The 18,098-nt window shown below is 41.2% G+C and overlaps 2 protein-coding genes across 61 annotated transcripts in view; one reads left to right on the top strand and one right to left on the bottom strand.

Annotated features, from left to right (window-relative positions):
* Positions 1–11,419, bottom strand: part of CEP170 (centrosomal protein 170) — a 95,990-nt gene extending 84,571 nt beyond the window's left edge. For 20 of the 50 annotated variants that reach the window (XM_086878181.1, XM_086878202.1, XM_086878187.1 and 17 more), the window contains exon 1: positions 11,005–11,264. The gene's annotated coding sequence lies outside the window, so the exon portion shown is untranslated. Of the gene's footprint in view, positions 1–7,327; positions 7,506–9,807; positions 10,089–11,004 lie in introns of those variants that run through there. The other 30 variants (XM_086878198.1, XM_086878203.1, XM_086878212.1 and 27 more) reach the window with 8 other exon arrangements.
* SDCCAG8 (SHH signaling and ciliogenesis regulator SDCCAG8) overlaps positions 11,129–18,098 on the top strand; it is a 104,431-nt gene continuing 97,461 nt past the window's right edge. For 4 of the 11 annotated variants that reach the window (XM_086878240.1, XM_086878233.1, XM_086878242.1 and 1 more), the window contains exon 1: positions 11,209–11,825. In XM_086878240.1, coding sequence (XP_086734366.1) covers positions 11,759–11,825 — 67 coding nt within the window. In that variant the 5' untranslated portion in view covers positions 11,209–11,758. Of the gene's footprint in view, positions 11,826–11,864; positions 12,123–15,592; positions 15,693–18,098 lie in introns of those variants that run through there. The other 7 variants (XM_086878235.1, XM_086878237.1, XM_086878234.1 and 4 more) reach the window with 7 other exon arrangements.

Raw genomic sequence — 18,098 nt, 5'->3', positions numbered from 1 at the left:
ACTGTGGGGAACAGAACAACTTGTTTTCCCCACACAACAAGAGTGAGCTCATGTGCACGTTGAGATTCAGTACAGTTTGGGATACAGCACACATGCCTAAGAAACCAGATATTACTTGCTCTCCTACATATATTTTTCTCTCTCTTTTATCTTAATAGGATTGCTTTACCTCAAATCAAAGGCAAAGTGCTTTCCCAATGTTGCCAGAATTTCACAAACGACTTTTTTTTTTCTTTTAGCCTGAATGCACAAGCCATGTACATGCAAGCTAGAGGGAGGGAGAGAAAAAATACAAGCATTCCCTGTACTTGGTCCCCAAGATGAACAGATTAAGGGCTACCTCATCCAGGCACACAAGCATTTTTACCAAACTGAATGCATTCTCACGGCATTGCAAGATAAACACAAGAGCACCATAATGGATTAAAAAAAATTATTAATGTTTCATTAATAACGGTCCAAATGCGTCCACCAATACATCCATAGAAGTTGAACACTACAGCTAGAAAACAGCTGGTCTAGAATGTACCATTATCAACTTTCAATCTTTTGGAGACAGAAAGGCAGCTGAAAAATATAATATTACTGAATAGTTATGACAAAACAATTCTTTATTATCTGTATTTTCATTCTAAGTAGTTAAAAAAAAACCACTCTATGAACAACCGAGCTCCAAAGACTGATTTTTTTACAAATTTTACGTTCAACTTCAAAGTACTTTTCAGGTATTTTTGCAGGTTTGGTTAGAGACAATGAAAACACATTTTCAGATTCTGCACAGCTTTTAACATTTGGTAAAATTCCATTGCATACAGAATTTATGAGAGGAAAGCAGCCTGTGCCTAAGTTTTACTAGCAGAAATGGGGACGATAGCTTAATTAAATTTAAAGATGCAAATATAGGAGCAGTATGGGATGTGGAATTTAGTAGTATTAGTATTTAGAAAACAGTGTGGCACCTCTTCCTTATTAGCAGCTCCTGCATACACACTTGTATTACAGCAAATCTCAAGTAGCCTACTTTGTGTGAAGTACCTTATGTTCCCTGCATCTGCCATGGAATAGGAGTTACTATGAAAAATTAATGTATATTATCTAATTAATATATACTAACGACACTAATACACAGATTAAGACACCCTGTCATAGGTTGCTTACATGTCCAGAACTTCACTGTATTGACTTATTTCCAACCCTAGCGTTGAAGATTCAGTGGAGAGGCGAATGGGCAGTTTTAAACCTCACCACAAAAAATGCTAAAGTGAAGAAGCTCCATACTAGCTCAAGCCAGTTTCTCTGCTGTCAGGATCCCAACACTCTCGCCCCATCCCAGCCACGAAGTCAGGACTCCTCCCCTTGCCGCAGCTGCCAGTGCAGCTGAGCTGGGCTATTTCAATGTTCAACTCGCCACAGAATAACTTCAGTGCTCTTCTGCTCTTCTCCACTGCCATAAACAAATGAACGGTGCCCAGAAGCTACACACCAGTGTAGGACAAAAGCAAAAGGGGTGAGGCCATGCAGGTGGGGGTGGGAGAAAAGGGAAGAATAGGGCACAGCCAGGATAGACAGTAGAAAGCTCCACTTGGGCTGCTATGAGAACACAAGGCAATTACAGCAAATTCCCCTAAACCTCACAGGACTTCTTATATTTAGACAGATCTATAGGAACTGTAAGGACTATTTATACAGAACCACAGAATGGCTTGGGTTGGAAGGAACCTCAAAGATCATCAAGTTCCAATCCCCCTGCCATGGGCAAGAGCATGTTCCACTAGACCAGGTTGCTCAGGGTCCCATATGGCCATGAACACCTCCAGAGATTGGACATCCACTACGTCCCTGGGCAACCTGTTCCAGTGCTTCACCACAATTTCTATTCAAATATAAAGTAGGTTTTCATATTTATCCATTACAGATTAGAACTATATACTTCATAAAATCTTTTTATGTGTATTTATTTTTTCACTTGCTTAACCAATGGGTTTTATAGCCCACCCATGGATCAAATCTTTAGTCTTTCACCTCATGATACACTAATGCAGTTGGTCTTCTAAACCTGCTTTAGATCAGTGACCCCTAATGTGAATAAGTATTGAATGGAAAGAAAAGAAGAATTCCTATGGATATGGAAAAACCATATAAATAAATATAAATAAAATAATACATGGGCATTACTGAATAAATTTTTTTTGAAGGCCAGTGGCATTGCCCCTCAAAAACCACAATAGATAAAAATAGCAGGGTGTTGGGTGTTGGGCCCAGGGGGAAGAGGGACAGGTAAAAGAGAGGGCGGGGGGCAGCTGCTGGCTGGCTTGCTTCTTCAGCTTCAGAGCAGCACACTCGGAGCTGTTGTTGCTTGGGGAAAGGAATTCGCCATAACCCAGAGGGAGCTTCTTCTTCCTCTTCTTCTGTGGGCCCCCCCATCCTGCTTGGATGTCCTGCAGTGCCAGCCACCGCTGCGGAGCTTCTGATACACCTCATCCACCAGCCTGGGATCTCTGCTCATTCTTCCTGTTCCAGCAGGGTGTTCCTCAGAGCCCTGCAGGAGCACCGGGACTGACTGCCCGAAGGGCTTGTGAAGCAAAGCCTCTCCTCCATCCTTTCCTGTCACGGCCAAGAAGGTTGTCATGGGGTCTCTGGTTCTGTTTTGTTATTGATGCCATAGTTATTGTTGTTTGTTTGACTTGTTCTACATACTAGTAAAGAATTATTCCAGTTATTCCTATCCCCATATCTCTGCCTGAGAGCCCCTTAATTTCAAAATTACAATAATTCAGAGAAATGGAGTTTACATTTTTCATTCCAAAGAAGGTGCCTGCCTTCCCTAGCAGACACCTGTCTTTCAAACCAAGACACAAGGCATAATGCTTTTTTTGGTTTTGGAAAGAAACTGCACCAAGGGAAAGACTCACAAAATCCAAGAACTCAAGGATCTCAATCTCTTAAAACTAAAACTTGTCCCACAATGCTGTTTGAATCAATGTCATTAACTACACTAAAAAAATAGTACTATGTTTGATAATATTCATACTTTTTAGTGAAACTAAAGGGTTCCATTTACCTCAACTGGACAACAAATGACTCATGACTTCCTGGTTCACTCTCATGTCTTGATGGTTCATGGTTTGTTTTTACTGCCACATTTCAAAAGACTTTACTATATGCTATAGTCTATCCAGACAACGTCAAAAGGAATTAATCTTGTTAGATGTTCAAGTAAATACCCAGCCATATTAACCAAATCAACTGAAAATGCTTTTTTTTTTTTTGGGGGGGGGGGGGGAGGGGTGTATGTAAATGAGGTAAGTAAAATTTGAGACCAAAAGCAACATCATCAGAAACTGTGACAGAAGAAATTTTCTCACTTCTTAAGCCCTGATGAATAAAATAAATCTCTAAAACACTTCAACTATGTGCCGGTATTGAAAGGTGATTGCTGGGATAGCTTAGTTCCTAGTTCTGTTACAGTGACCTCCTCAAAGCCAGTAACCAGGCAGCATTTTGAAACAAGCCAGTCCAGTGACAATCCTTCAAGGGTTCAACACAAAACAGACTGTGGAGTATCAGTCTGCCCTAAGGGGCAAGGTGACTGTTGCTATTTGCAGCTTCAACAAAGCAACACCTAACTCGTTTAACTTTGATAGCTGAAGTTGCCAATAAAGTGTATTAAAGCAAATACAATCAGGCCACAAAAATGGAGAAAAGCAAGGTGTGTTTGTTTAGGGAATGGTAAAAAAAACACACAACCAGTATACAAGACAATTAGATGTTATTTAGAAGTTTCAAATACTAGAGGAAGTACTATTTATTTCAGGAAAATAGAAAGAGACAATACTGGTTAATGACAAGCAATACATTTCCTACAGCAAGCTAAAGAATATAATGCAACAGAATTATACTGGGCTTTGTATCGTTGTGTGAAAACACATCCTACCATGCACACACTTGTCTTCAGCACCTGAAGATGCACTGACTGCACTAAGACCTGGGGAACACAGAAACTTAGCCATGCTCAACGAAGCAAAAAATAAAATTTAGAATGAGATAAACAAAACAAACAGGCTATAAAGATTCAGCACCAAGTGGCAAACTATGATTATGGAAACAGTGATACATTTTCTGCAATGGCCACCTTATTTCAAATATTGTTCTTGCCAAACTTAAAAAATAATTTAAAAAAATGTTTGTGACATATTTGAGCCTCCAATTGATTGACTCAATCTATGTCCAAGCTTAAGTTCAACCTGATATTTTTTTGTGTGAATGTATTTTTCCATTGCTCATTCTTGGTGTTATTTTTTTGTACTTTTGTTTTGGTTTTGGGTAGGATTCTTCTTTTAAATACTTACTCTTTTTCATAATACTCTTACTAACTACATCCAACTATTCCTTTTCACTAACTCCAGTTCTTATCTTTCTTACTGTTTGCCAACTAGGAAAAAACTGAAGAACCCAAAGCCACATAGTACTATCTACAAAACAAGAAGAAAAAACCAAAAAAATTAAGCATGTTCATCAGAAGCCTTGCTGCAGCTCCCCATGAAACAACTGGAGACAATCCTCTCCATTAGGAATCTGTTTTCAGATGAAAAACACCCATGTGCTTCCAATCTTCATTTCAGACCTTGAGAAGTTCATGCCTTTTTGTTTTATAATATGTATCTGTAGAACTGACAGTGGGAATGCAATTGCACTTCTCAGAAGAGTGCTCAGCAACTAAGTGCTAGGCATAGGATTTCTTGTAATGTGTTAGGACTGGAGCTTGTCTAGAAAGAGATCACAAGGTGAATTTAAAAGCTGATTAATTAAAATTTGATTAATTAAAAATATGCTACAAATTTGTGATGAAAATGCTAACAGTTGAAACTAAAAACATTTACTTAAATAAAGGCTCTACCCAATTATCACCAATCAGGCCCAATAAAATAATCAGCATGATGTTTAAATGGTTATGAGATCATGATGACTGAGGACCATTTAGAATAAATAAAAGGTCTTTTTCAGAAACTGTTTTATGTTTATCAGCACAAATTGTAACAGTAAAACAAACACAGAATGACTACCGAGGGTAGTAGTATCTGTAACATGAAAAAAATGTACAGGTTCTATACTTCTTATGTCAACAAGTTGCCATCATTCTTCAAAACTCTTTGCTACTGCAAAAGCTAAACAACAAGTTTTAGGTTCTCAGTGGTTCTTCAAAGGCTCCCTGACTAATTTCTGCTTAAAATTAAAAAGATATTTGTAATAATCAGTGTCACAGTCAAAGCTAAAATTCAAGATGTGTTTTTAACTAGTGAATCACCTCAAAAAGTTGTTCCTACAAGAAGGGTTTCACCCTCATTTTACATGACTACTCTCTCTGAAAACCAAGTACAATAAAAAGAAAACATGGCCATTTAAAGAAAAAAGGAGATGAATGACCAGAAGAGTAATCATCATTAGTCTCACAAAACTGGGACAGTTTTTTGCAATAAAAAAATTTGTAGAAAACCAAGATTTTAATTATTTAATTAAGCTGATATATTGCTGAACATGAATAAAAAATCAAGTCATTTTTACAGAATTGTCTTTTCAAGACACAGTTGAAGAAGTGAAGACCAAGTGGAAGGAACAATCCTTAACAGAAACTACACCTGACTCAAAAGTTTGAAGCAGAAAATAGAAGAGAGGCTAGCAATGCCTCAGCAGGAAGCAAGAAATTACTGCTTGCAGCTTTTTCAACTTTCCCTTGCCATCAGGTTATACCTATTCTTGGAGCAAAGAATAACTGTGTATAAGTCACAACAAAGGTCCATCTATGTGTCCATTTTTAGGAAAATTCCAAAGGAAAAAAAAAAGAAGCGAAACTACAATATTACCCATTAAGCGTTTTCTGTTTAGTAAATTAAATTATGAGGTAGAATAATTCCTGACATCAAGATTCCTGTGATGATACAGTTCCAGAGGACTAAATAATCATCTAGGTCTCAGGGTAGAGTCAAGAGAAGGTAGGATTAATGTAAGCAGGAAACAAGTATGTTCATAAGAAAACTGAAAAGGTATCGTGACACTCTAACTTCCTGTATTTTTTTTTTCCTAATTCTGAAACGCAACCCAATTTGAGAAGACGAATAAGACAAAATTGAAAAGACTTTGAACACAGAATAGAAAGCATATTTAGATGGCCGAGTATTTGCAAATGAATAGAAAGATCATCAACAAAATGATTTGGGCATGTAATTTTGAGGGAAAAGTTGCAAGTACATCTGATTTAATGCACTGAGTTTATTACTACTTTCAGATCATAATGACTTGCTAATGGATTGATTACAAGTTTTTCATATACCACAGCTGAAGACTAACTAAATACCCCATGCACAAAGAAACATCTTGGAACTGCCAGGGAGTGGCACAACTTCTGTTATGTCTCTGACAAGCTCAATAATTGCAGTTCTTCCTGGAATGAAACAAAATGAGCAGAACCAGAATTTTATTTGGAATTAAGCAAAAAATGAGATCTGGAAAACACATCACACAGACTTCAGAAGACTCAGCTATTTGAAAAGGACAATACCCTCTTAAGTTTCACTGACTAGATCAGAATATAAAACATTTCAGTTCAAAAGAATGGAAACAAGCAAACAGAGGACCCTATTAAAAGAACACCAAACCTTGCAATAAAAGCAGCAGAACCAACCAAAAAAGCTAGACAGTAAAAGGGCTGCAGTTGCTGTATCTGAATCAGCACACCAAACCCACCAGTGAATGACGCCAAAGCTCTGAAAAGCACCTAACTAAGGAAAAGTGTATTTTTTCACTAATAGTTTCTCAGAGGAGAAAAAGAGGAGAAACAAAGCTGACTGATTTCCTGGACTTACATGAGAAAAATTTATCCTCTTCTATTCAGGGAATAAAAACTATGTTTTAATCTCTATTTTGAATTAAAACCCCCACCATTTCTCTAAACCTCTACCTGGCTAGCACCTTCCTACAATTCACAAAACCCACACACTTCAAAACTAATAAATAGGAGAAAAAAAAAACCTGTGAAAATATTTGAACATTTACATCCCTAAATTCCATAAAGGAAAAGATACCAACATTACCCTGGAATAAAAATCCTGCTTACCCTAGTACAAAGGCCACAATGCTTAACAGAACTACTTATCCTATTTTCACATTTATTTTCCAGAGAATTTTTTTTTTCTTTCAGTGATGGGTTCTGAATGCTTGGTCTGTGGCCTTAGCCATTTTGCATATCAAGGACCTCAAATAAAGACTAACAGAACAATCCCAGGATCTTAATTTTTTGTTTTCTTGGATTAATACATAACCCACCTCCTACCTGACTGCAGTAGACTGCAGCGGTGCAGAGGACAGCCATATAGGACAATAAAGTAGATGAAATGTATCTTTGCTACTGGAAAAATGAGTCTTCCTCTCTTCCTGGCTTGACACTGCTGTCCTGTTCTGTGTACTTGCTCTGGCACTCATCTGGCCACACAATAAGATAATTCAATTTGCTAATCCAAGGGAGGAAAGGGAAAAAAAAAAAAAAAAAAAAAAGAGCAAAATAAGAAGAAAAGAAATAGTGTTCTCCTGGGTTAGTGGAGTGAATTAACTTCTCATGTACTTTGTAAACTACCAGAGTCACTGCAACAATGCAGTGCAGCCATGCTGTACCAAACCCAAGGAAGAGGGAGTAATGCAGAGCCATTAAGATAGAACAACTAGTCAGCCTCTTTCATATCCACCCCACTCCCTTACTTCTCCCGCATAATCTAAGAGCCAGCAGGACACACTTCAATTTCAGTGATGCAGCACTGATTACATTCCTAAAACACAGGTCTAGCCACCTGAAATCTAATTACATCAACAATCTACTAAAATATAATTGTGGCTTTTATTTGAAACCTCTATGACAAGCTGGTTTTGACATATGATAAAAAATGATATATACTAATTTAAAATGTAAGGGTTTTTGGAAGGTCAAACTCAATTTTAACTAAAAAGACCACTCTACACACACATGCACCCATAGAATAAAAATAGCCTCCCAGCTTTTTGGTGGTAGAGTCAGAGAAATTAAACTACAAGAAAGAACTAGGCATTTGCAATTTATTTTAGTATTTTTAATTTTTTTTATGAATGTATAACTGTACAACAGACATACATGAAGTCGTTTAAACAACTCTCTTCCAACCCTTATTTGCATGCATTACGTTACAGTTTAAGTCACCTAATCACATACTATTTTTCACCATGACACCTGCCCCCATTCAATGCCCTAGCTGGACCATGATCCAGGGAAACATTAGCACTGAGCACTGAAGGAAGCTGCTCTCAGCAGACCAGTCCCTCGAAAATGCATGGATACATGCAAGGATCAATACTGGAATGGAAGACAAGCAGGTGTTTGGTGAGAGCGTTACAAACCTAACAGACAATGGAAGACCCCCACAGGCTCAATTGGCGCAGTGAAGATGCGCACCTTAGAGGAGACACACTAGCAGACTTAAAGCTCCATTCCTCAGTCACAAGCAAGTTCCTTTTCTCAAATTACAGTCTCTCGATCACAACAAAATTAATTTTTACTACATTATGCATATGCAAAGAGGGGGAAGTACCATTGTGTCCTTTTACAATCTCACACGTGCTACAAGAAGAGAGAATCTACTGGCAGAAGATCTCTTATCTGCATGCTTTCCATACCTGACGCCCCAGTTCAGAATGTTCTGAAGAAAAACCAGAATTTCACAGCTTTTCTTTGCTTTCTAGCTAAAATGAAAAGAATCATATTTCAGTTCCATTCTGCCTGCAAAGCTAAGAAAAGCAGTGCTAACGTGGAAACTGTCCCATTAGGAGAATCCAAGTGATACTATGGTATCAATACACATTAAATACCTTCTCCCTGCAGTGCCAAGAACTGAAAATGGTACTGCAAAATCCATTTCTGCAACTACTCATGCCTTGGGTTTCATTCCAGGCATTTGAGGAAGCTTCCAAGCTCTCACCTATAACCAAACACAGACTTTTCCAACTCATTTTCATAACCTGGATCTTTTCTGGCTTGTATGTTATCACCAGAATTATTAAGAAATTTTGTCTGTCGAACCCATTACAGCAGATGAAACTCATTATTAGGAAGAATCCATTGTTTTTTTCAGATTACATATGGGAAATAGCCATATGCCAAAACCACTCCCCAAACAACGCACTGTCATGCCAAAGTTTGGTAACAATTTATAAGTCAGACGGTTTCCCTTCAAAAGAATTAAAGAAAGCATTTTAATCTGATCAATTACAAATAACTTCTAGATTCTTGAAATTTTGACAAAATTCTTTGTATCCCCAGCTGCACTCTCTATTCGCCAGCCTTCCTAATCTCCATCAGACAAAAGAAAAAACAAAAAGCCAACAAGAATAGAACATTTATATGAAGCTGAAAAAGTATTTTAAAAAGTGATAATCAAAGAATGAAGGGAGATTCTTTGCTACATTTATGTTTAACTTTTTCCCCGTTAAATAAAATTTAAAGTTGAGGAGCTTCCGTATCAGCAGAGTTTAGCAAGACAAGGCTTCTCAGCATCTGGACATAAAGTAATTTCCAGAGGAAATTAATCATAGGAAATCACAGCATATGTAATCATGTCTCCGTTCAGTGTACAAAACCTGTCCCATCACACAAATCATTTTACAGATGCAAGCCCAGGGCCAAAAATGCTGTCACAATGCCTTGAATGGCATTCCAAAGGAGAAAAGATGATCATCCCAGTGCTAGAACAGGCTTTATTCTTTCAAAGTACTTAAATATTTTATGAGTACCTTTGCTTTCACGGGGGAGAAAATAATTTCCTCCAAGCGCAGATCAGTGGCTGCTATCTAATCTCTTGTCACAACAACGCGATCCTTATGTATCCGCAACTCATCAGCATACCATCTCCATCTCATTTTTTTCCATCAAGCCGCGAGCGCTGGATGGGCTAATTGTCGGCTCACGTTAAGCAAGCGCTCAGCACACGGCCGCAGGCGCGGGCAGGCAGCGCACGCCGTGCCCGCCCGGCTCCCGGCCGGCCGCGGGGCGCAGGGGGGCCCGGGCAGCGCCCCCGCCCCGCCCCTCCCGCCCGCTTCCTCCGCTGCGACGCCGCTTTCTGCTCGAAAATCGCCATCGGGTTTTTGTTAGCGCAGTAACCCGTTCGTCCCCACGCACAAAGTGGGCCCGGGCTGCTCCTCGCCACCGGGGACAGAAACCCTGATTTCATGTTTTTCCCAGGAAACGCCTCGAAAAAGGAGAAGCTCACGCCTTCGTGAAGGATGTTTTCGGAAGCAGGGGACCTGACTCGTCGGGTGGAAATACGCAACATGAGAAAAGGCGAAACCCGCAGATTTTCTCCATCTCCCTTTCACAGAAGACATTATTTTAAGTAGACGGGGGAAAACGCCGCATCCGAGACGAAGGGCGTCATTGATTTTTAAATCCGGAGAAACACGCCGCATCCAGCCCCGGGGCAGTCAGTGAAAGAGGGTCACCTCCCCCCAAAAATTAAACCTCTGGAAACCGCTGGAATCGCGGAAATCCGTCCGCGGGAGGGGAGGGTGCGCAGCCCCGGGGTTGGGTGGATGGGTGGGTGTGCCGGGGGCGCCCCGCGGGCGGAAAGGGCAGGGAGACGCGGGCAGCGGGATCAACAGCACCCAATGCCAGATGCGGGATGCCGTCGGCGTCCCGCTGGAGGCGATGCCCCCTGGCACCGGCGATCCCCCCGTGCTGACGAGGGCAGAGGGAGGCGGGGGCGCGGAGTAAGCTACGGGCCCGGCGGAGACGGGGGAGGGGGAGCGGGCTGTGCCCAGACCGTGCTGCCTCCCCCTCCGCCGCCCGCAGCCCGCCCGTGTCCCGGCGGGCGGGCACCTCCTGACACAATAGACACCGGGCGGACCCACGGCGCGACCGCGGCCCCTCTCCCCGCCACGGCTCCCGCCCGACCCGCAGACCAGGGCGGCGGCGACAGCATCATCCTCACTCACCCCTCCGAGGAGGCTCGCCGCGTCGGGGAGGGGCCGTCGCTAGCGGGTGCTCAGCGAGCCGGCATCCCGCGGGATGCGGGAGCGAGGGCGGAGCGCGCGGTGTCCCTCTGGCAACGGCCCCGGCGTTATTCCCTGCACATAGCGGCGGCTAACGGCACCGCGGCACCGCGCCGCACTGCGCACGCGCCGGGGCCGAGCGGCGGCGGGGCCGCGCTGCGCCTGCGCCGCACTCAGACAATAGCGCTCCCTGGGCTGCGGGCGCTCCCTGCGCGGGCGATGGCGGGAGGTAAACGCTGCTTCCCGCCCCGATCCGCCCAGGCCGTGACGGGACCGGCGCTGAACCCGCTGCAGGCCCGAGGGCGTAGGCGGACGGGCTGTGCTGTGCGCAGGCGCGACTGCGGCCGCGATCAACAACAAAGGGGAGATGGGTTGCGGCGACCACCCTCCCGCAGTTGTCGGGGGTGGGCGGGGGCTCTGCCTCCTGCGGCGCGGTGCATGCCGGGACTTGTAGTCCTGGCGGCGGCATTCCCGCCATCGGGAAGCATACGGACTCCTGGCGTTGCTAGTCTCAGCTGTGGCGGCCGGCGGCAACGGGCGGCCATCGGGAGCCGGAGGATCCCCGCAGGTGGCTCCTCCGGGAGCCCAACGCGGGAAGGCAGAACGGGTGGAACTACTTCTCCCCCAACCTCGCCGCGGGGAGCCCCCGGTGTCAGGGGACCGCGCCGGCTGCTCCCCGGGAGCCAGCAGGGTTCTGATGCGGGCGCCCCGCGGGGTGCGCGCCCTGGAGGAGTCCCTGGAGCGGTACCAGAGGCGCCTCCGAGGTGAGCGGCACTGGCGCGAGGCGAGAGCGGGCCGCCCCAGCCGCCGCCCGGGTCTGCGGGCGGGCTCCGCTGCGCCCGGCTGCCCCCGCCCCGCCCGGGCCGGGCTGGGACGGGCGCGGAGAAGTTGCGCCTAGTTCTCCTCACACCCGATCGCAGGCGCCGTTCTTGTTCGACACGCGTTCGTCTCACCGTAACTCGGCTAGGGCAGGACGGCTGCCGCTTCTGGTGCGGTTGTGGTTCCTGTGAGGGTTTTGGCCGTCCTTGAAACATCGGATTCTAGTCGTGGTAAAGATGAGGGTACGATTGGCTTCTAATGAGAGTGGTTGTTCCCCATTCCATCGAGTGTTCTCATGCCTGCCACTTTGTCCAAGAAGTCTGACAAAGAGCACCTGAATGTCAGCCGTGACACCTGGGCTTTACGAGCCTTCAGACTGTCAGTGACTGACTGGGCAAAGTAAATGTCCGTATTCTGAAGAGAGCCAATGGATAGTGTGTGGGTATGCGAACCTATTGGTGCAAAAAGTTGTGTTCTGAGCACAGCGTCCCCACATGGCCTGTTGGGATGTTTCCTGTGCGATAGGAAACATTGCCAAAAAGAAGAAGAAAGAAAGAAAGATAAAACAATGGGAACATTTTCAAATAGCTACTTGATTCTCAGGAAGTATCTTTTTACCTCCTTCTCAAAAGACCATCGGTTCTTTACATTAGCGATAGATTTCTTATGTCCCAGAATACAGAACTTTGAGGAATAACTTCTATTTACTTTTCCTGTAGAGGAGATGGACATGGTAATGCTGCTTGACATTCTCAGTTTACTGTTGTTGCAGAACAGTTAGGATGACAATTTCTAGGGCTGTTGAACTGTGTAAGACTGTTAGAGCTGACCCTAGCTAATGGACACATCGGATACATGTATTCTCTTCATACAACTTACTTTACCTTTTTCTGACTAGATCCCCTTACACTGGATCCATTACATTTATTAATTTCATAACACGAATTTCTGGGGAGTATTTCCCCTTTACACTCTTGAAAGCAAGAATTTTCTTTTCATACAGTGCCAAGCTAGTTTTGATCTCATACAGCCAGGGGTGCCTCTCTGTCAGAATCAATATGGGGATGCACAAACAGCCCCAACACAGGGCAATATAACCTATGTTCCATTATATTTCCCAGGGGTGTACAATTTTTAACTCCATTGAGCTGGACAGGATTTTCCACCTAATTACTACTGGTGTTAAGAATTCACTGTAGGACAAACAGGTTATCATAACTCCCAAAGTTGTCAAATCTAATGCTTTACCTATTTTTCTTAAGTAGCTATACAGCTAGAGGTTTTTCTCTCCATTGGGATCATTCCTGTCATCTGGGTTCTGCAATTTTAGGTGGCATGCTTTGGGCATTATTCGAGGTTTGTGAAATAAAGCAGTCTTAACCTACCTGTAATGCTTGACATTATCTGCACACAGGCTGAGCTCATGGCAATAGGTTTTCACCACCTATGCTGGACAGCAGCATAGCAGAACCACTACAGTCTTACTCAGTTTAATGGAAGGGTGGATAAGTTCTCAAAGAGTAACTGGTTATTTCAGTGCAGTGTCCTTTGTTGCAAAGGCAAATCCCTCAGAAGACAGAGCACCTGAGTGTTCAGTAAACTGAGTCTGGTGGCCAGAGGGAAGAAAGCTGGGCCAAAAAAACCTGATTAAGACCTAACTAGAGCCCAACAGAGAGGCTTTGATAAAATAACTAATGTTCTATAATGTAGCTTTTCCTGACCTTGTATAGTGAAAGTCTTTAATACTACATGTAGCTCTAAGTTAAGAGGGTGGTGTTTGTGCAGTTGGGGTTATTGGGTTACTGCCTAAACTTTCATATAATTGAGACCATTTCAAACGAACCTTAAAAACTTCAGGAGATAATATTTCTAATAAAAAATTCTTCTCAAGAGAGTAGAAGTATTTTGTAAAGGACAATAAGTGGTGTGCTGCTGTATTCATATTAATTACTAAAAATTGACAGGCATACATAATGTGAATGTCCAATGGGCCTTCTACTACACCACTCCCAAGAGCAGAGCATGTTGCCTTCCTGTGAGTTTCCCCTTTTCTCCTAACAGCAGTATACTCAGATGACTAATTTAGAGTCCAGTTCTTTGTTTCTAATATATTTCTGGTTTCTTGATAGAGAACTATTAGCTTATTTTTGATGTTGAGTTTTCTGCCTCTTGAGTAAAAAGCACTGGCTCACTGTTGAGACAGTATAAGAGCAGGAGCAAAGGAAGGGCAAACCATCCTTTTTAGGTACTGAGCCTGATACACTTGTCTATCTCAGGTCTGTCTTAGGATATTGCAAAATTACATTCTGTATTCCACTGCATTGCTGAGTGCAGTGTCTTCCGTAATTTCAGAGAATGGAGATGCAAACTCTAAGAGAAACAGATGAAAATATAAGACTTCTACAAATGAAGTTTCATTTTGTGGCTGTTTTGTGTGGTTCCAAAAATAAAACAGGAGAGATGGAAGTCAAAGCCATCTTAGGAAAAATAAGTATGTGGCCCAGTTTCCAACACTACAAGTTAGCTATGACACTGAAGCAGCTTAGAATTACATTCTAAATTTTTTTTTGCTTGGGCTTTTTATTTTTATTTGGCAGTTCTTTCTAGGTATTCTTCTGAACATAAAACGTTTGTTTAAGGGTGGAGAAGCTGTCAAAAGGAACTGGGAAATGAGGTTTTCACATGTGAGACTTTCTAGAGCTTATGCAAATGCTTTATTCTCTGCAGAAAGGGCTGTTTTAGGAACTTGTGACAATGACTGCTGCAGCTCCAGAGAACCCTGTGCTTTTAAAATGATAGCTTGGTAAAAGTTGTGCTGAAATCTGTTGTTCGGATGATTGGTTCTTTTGCTCACAGAGTATTTTCTATGGCATTTCGGAGTCCATGAATGAGGTAGCTTTGGTGCTTTCATTTAAAGGAGTACACTTTTTAAAGAGTTCTGTGCAGTGCCTGAAAAAAAAATCTCTTGTTTAGGCAATGCCAACCTTGTTCGGTGCTTTCTGAGTTTTTTTTCCTGTTTTGACTTCAATGGTAACTTGTCCTTACACTGATTTTTTTTTTTTTTAATGTATTGAGTTTGGTCCATCAGATTTGGGTGCTGCCTTGTCATTTTTCAGAATCATCTCAGATCCTTTAAACACTGAAAACCAAAGAGCTTAATATTTTTATTTTTTGAAGTTTCAATACATGTTAGTCCAATTTCAATTATATCCTCAGGTGTTCTGATAGGAAATAGCACATCAGTGATGCCTTATCATAGAACAGGAATACATGTTTGGTTTTTATTTGTAGAGTCTTATTAAGACATCAGAAAGAAAGATGCTGATTGATTTTGATATGCAGATCATAGTGCTGCATGTGAACAGTTTTTGCAGTATGTTTTCCCTGAGACGATGTTTCTATAAAATGTACAATTACAGGAGTAGTGTAACTGAAAAAGTTAGATTTAATGGGGGTGCACTTAAAAATTAATGGCTTCTGAATTAAGGAAGTAATAATGTTATCTCTAAGCAGATGTTCTTTGTTGTCCTGTAGTTGGCATCCACAGTGTTTTTTAAAGTTTCTTTCATATTTAAAAAGAATATTTTTACACTACAAGAAACAACAAACATAGTCTTTCCACTCGGTGCATTGTCTTTTTACCCTAAATGCCCAAAATCATGTTCCTTACTTTGGAAATTAAAAATGCTGTAATATACTTTTTCTCTTTTAGGCGTCCAGTTCAACTCCTACTCAACTAAGTGTTGGATGTTTTATATCTGATGAATGTAAAGCCACACCACTGGGACCTCCTAATTCCCAGTTTCCCAGTGGTGAGTGTTTCACCTATGACAGCAATATTAGTAATTTGGAAATAAGCAAGTTTTTAAGAAATAGAAGCAAATACTTGATGTCGCTTTCTAGAGTGTGGTGACATTTCAGAGGCGGGAAAGTGTTGCCAAAAAAATAAGTGGCATCAGTGTGCCATTGATAATGGTTTTTACGTGTTTCACTACTACTGCCCTGTATGTTTATGGGAAAAGAGGGCAAAGCATAAGAAGGTCTAGGTTGCCTGTGTGGATGTAGTAACAGCTTGGAGTTCAAAAGCTGTAACACTACAAAGAGAGAGAAGTTCTGGGAAAACTAATATATATATATATGGGCTTGGTTGGTTCTTTCTTGGTTTTATTTGTTGTTTGTCCCTTGGCTAGGATTCAAATACTGGAATTCTGGGGTTCTCTGGCAGACATCTACAGGGAATAGGGAAATCAAGGAACTTTATTGCTATCAGACGACACACCACATGAGAACTTAAATAAAATTGAATGCTTCTTGGCAACAAATGGTTGCAACATAGTTTGCTAAATATCTAAGCCATTGCATAAGTGAGATTCTTCTGCCGTTTCTCAATTAGCTCTTCCGCTCTCATAGCATCCTGGAATGCTCAAGAAAGGATGAAGAGCCTAAATATGCCAAAAGTGAAATATTTGACCTAAACTCTTCTTTTTTGAGTCATTGCCTTGTGAATAGTATTTGGGGTTGTTTTACTACATTATGACTATTTAAAATAGGCTTTTTGTCTACTTTTACATGACATTCAATAACGGATGGAATAACCAGAAATGGTGGTGTAAGCCATAAGATTACTGGGCTTTTAAAAGTAAGCACTGAGAGAAGATTAATAGGTCAGAAGTGGGTCTGGTTATTATTAAAAACTAGCATTGCTAAAAAGAGAGTGATGGCATACTGGACTGAGAACATGTTCTTAAATATAATGCTTTCTTGGGGGTTATTTATATTTTATAAGCTGTTGGTAAGTTACAACCAAGTAGAGAAGATGGGAAAAATGGTGAAAACCATTACAGTGGGAAAAATCAATTTCCAAGCTTCAGTCAGGATGATATGAACTTGAAAAACAAATAAAGTGAAGGCAGGAATACTTATCTAGCTTTTGTTTTCTGACTTGAACTGCTATTTACCTTTCTATTTAAAAGAAAAGAGTTACTAACTTTTTTTACAACAACCTATACTCCGAGGCATGTCTTCTGACTTCTACCTAGAAAATGCTTAACTGTGATTATTATTTGAAGGTTTTTTTGCCAGTGACAAGAAATATTTTAGTTGTTTATGCATCATATCAATTAAGAAATTACAAGCATGTAAAAATTATGTAAGGATGTGTGTTGGAAAGGTTACCATTTTCTAATTTTAGCAATTACTCCAATAGAAGATGTTTCCTTATAAACTTGGCACACAAGAGTGAAATTGCTGTTCTGTGGGCATTTATACATAAAAGAATTAGTAAGTGAGTTGTCTGAGGTCCAATGGTGCAAACTAGATGTATCCTTATCAAACTAAGCCTATATTTTGTGATTTCCAATTTACTTGTTATCTCTTAGCTGCAAATCTCACAAACTTCTTTCTTTGCATGTTCAGCTTTATCAGAGTGATATAACATTTATGAATTATGATTTATGATTGATGTTCATGATTTTTGTCAAGTCAGCTGAATCAAATAAAAAAATTAAGAAAGGAATATAAGGAAAAAATATACTGAACATTAGGTAAGACCTTTACTGTATCATCTTTCAGTAAGTCAGTTCTTGAAAATAATTATATTTATCTGTATGGAGGTTTTCTGTTGTGTTTTTTGGGTCCTTTTTCTATAATAGTGCGTGTTATTATTTATTTTTCATGCTTGTTCGGAAGTCATTGGTCTTTATTAAGTAACTGTTTTATGATGGCTTGGTTTGATGAGTTATTACTTCATTTCCTCAGGTATTTGTTTCATTGTATGACAGATTGCTTTGTTATAATGTGTGGTGGCATTGCTAAAATGCAGAAGCATTTTTCTTGGTTTCCAGTCCTGCATATTGCAGAAAATGTAGCATGAGCTTTAGGTTCATTGAAAAGTGTGGAAGGTGCATATGCTAGGAAATATTTTAGGGTCAAGTATATTATTACTTGTGCTGCTGCGATGTCCTAATGTACTGAGGGGCTAAGATGCTATGTATAGCTCTTCTCTGAAAAATTAATATTTAGTAAGTATTTTGCAAATATGGAAGTATTTTTGGCTTTTTGAATTGGATAATTGCTTCTAGTGGCTGAGATTAGGTCAAGTGGTCAAGCTAGACACATGCTGAATGCTTGTAGTTCTCTCATGTTTTTTCCCATTTAAAATATCAGTCAGTAAATCCTTTCTTTTATGTTGTTTATTGTGGCTAATGATGTCGTTGGGG

This window comes from Cyanistes caeruleus, chromosome 2, assembly GCF_971803275.1.
Source record: "Cyanistes caeruleus chromosome 2, bCyaCae1.hap1.1, whole genome shotgun sequence".
Lineage (NCBI taxonomy): Eukaryota > Metazoa > Chordata > Aves > Passeriformes > Paridae > Cyanistes > Cyanistes caeruleus.
The sequence above is the reverse complement of the archived record's forward strand: the minus strand, read 5'-3'. Positions and strand labels throughout refer to the sequence as shown.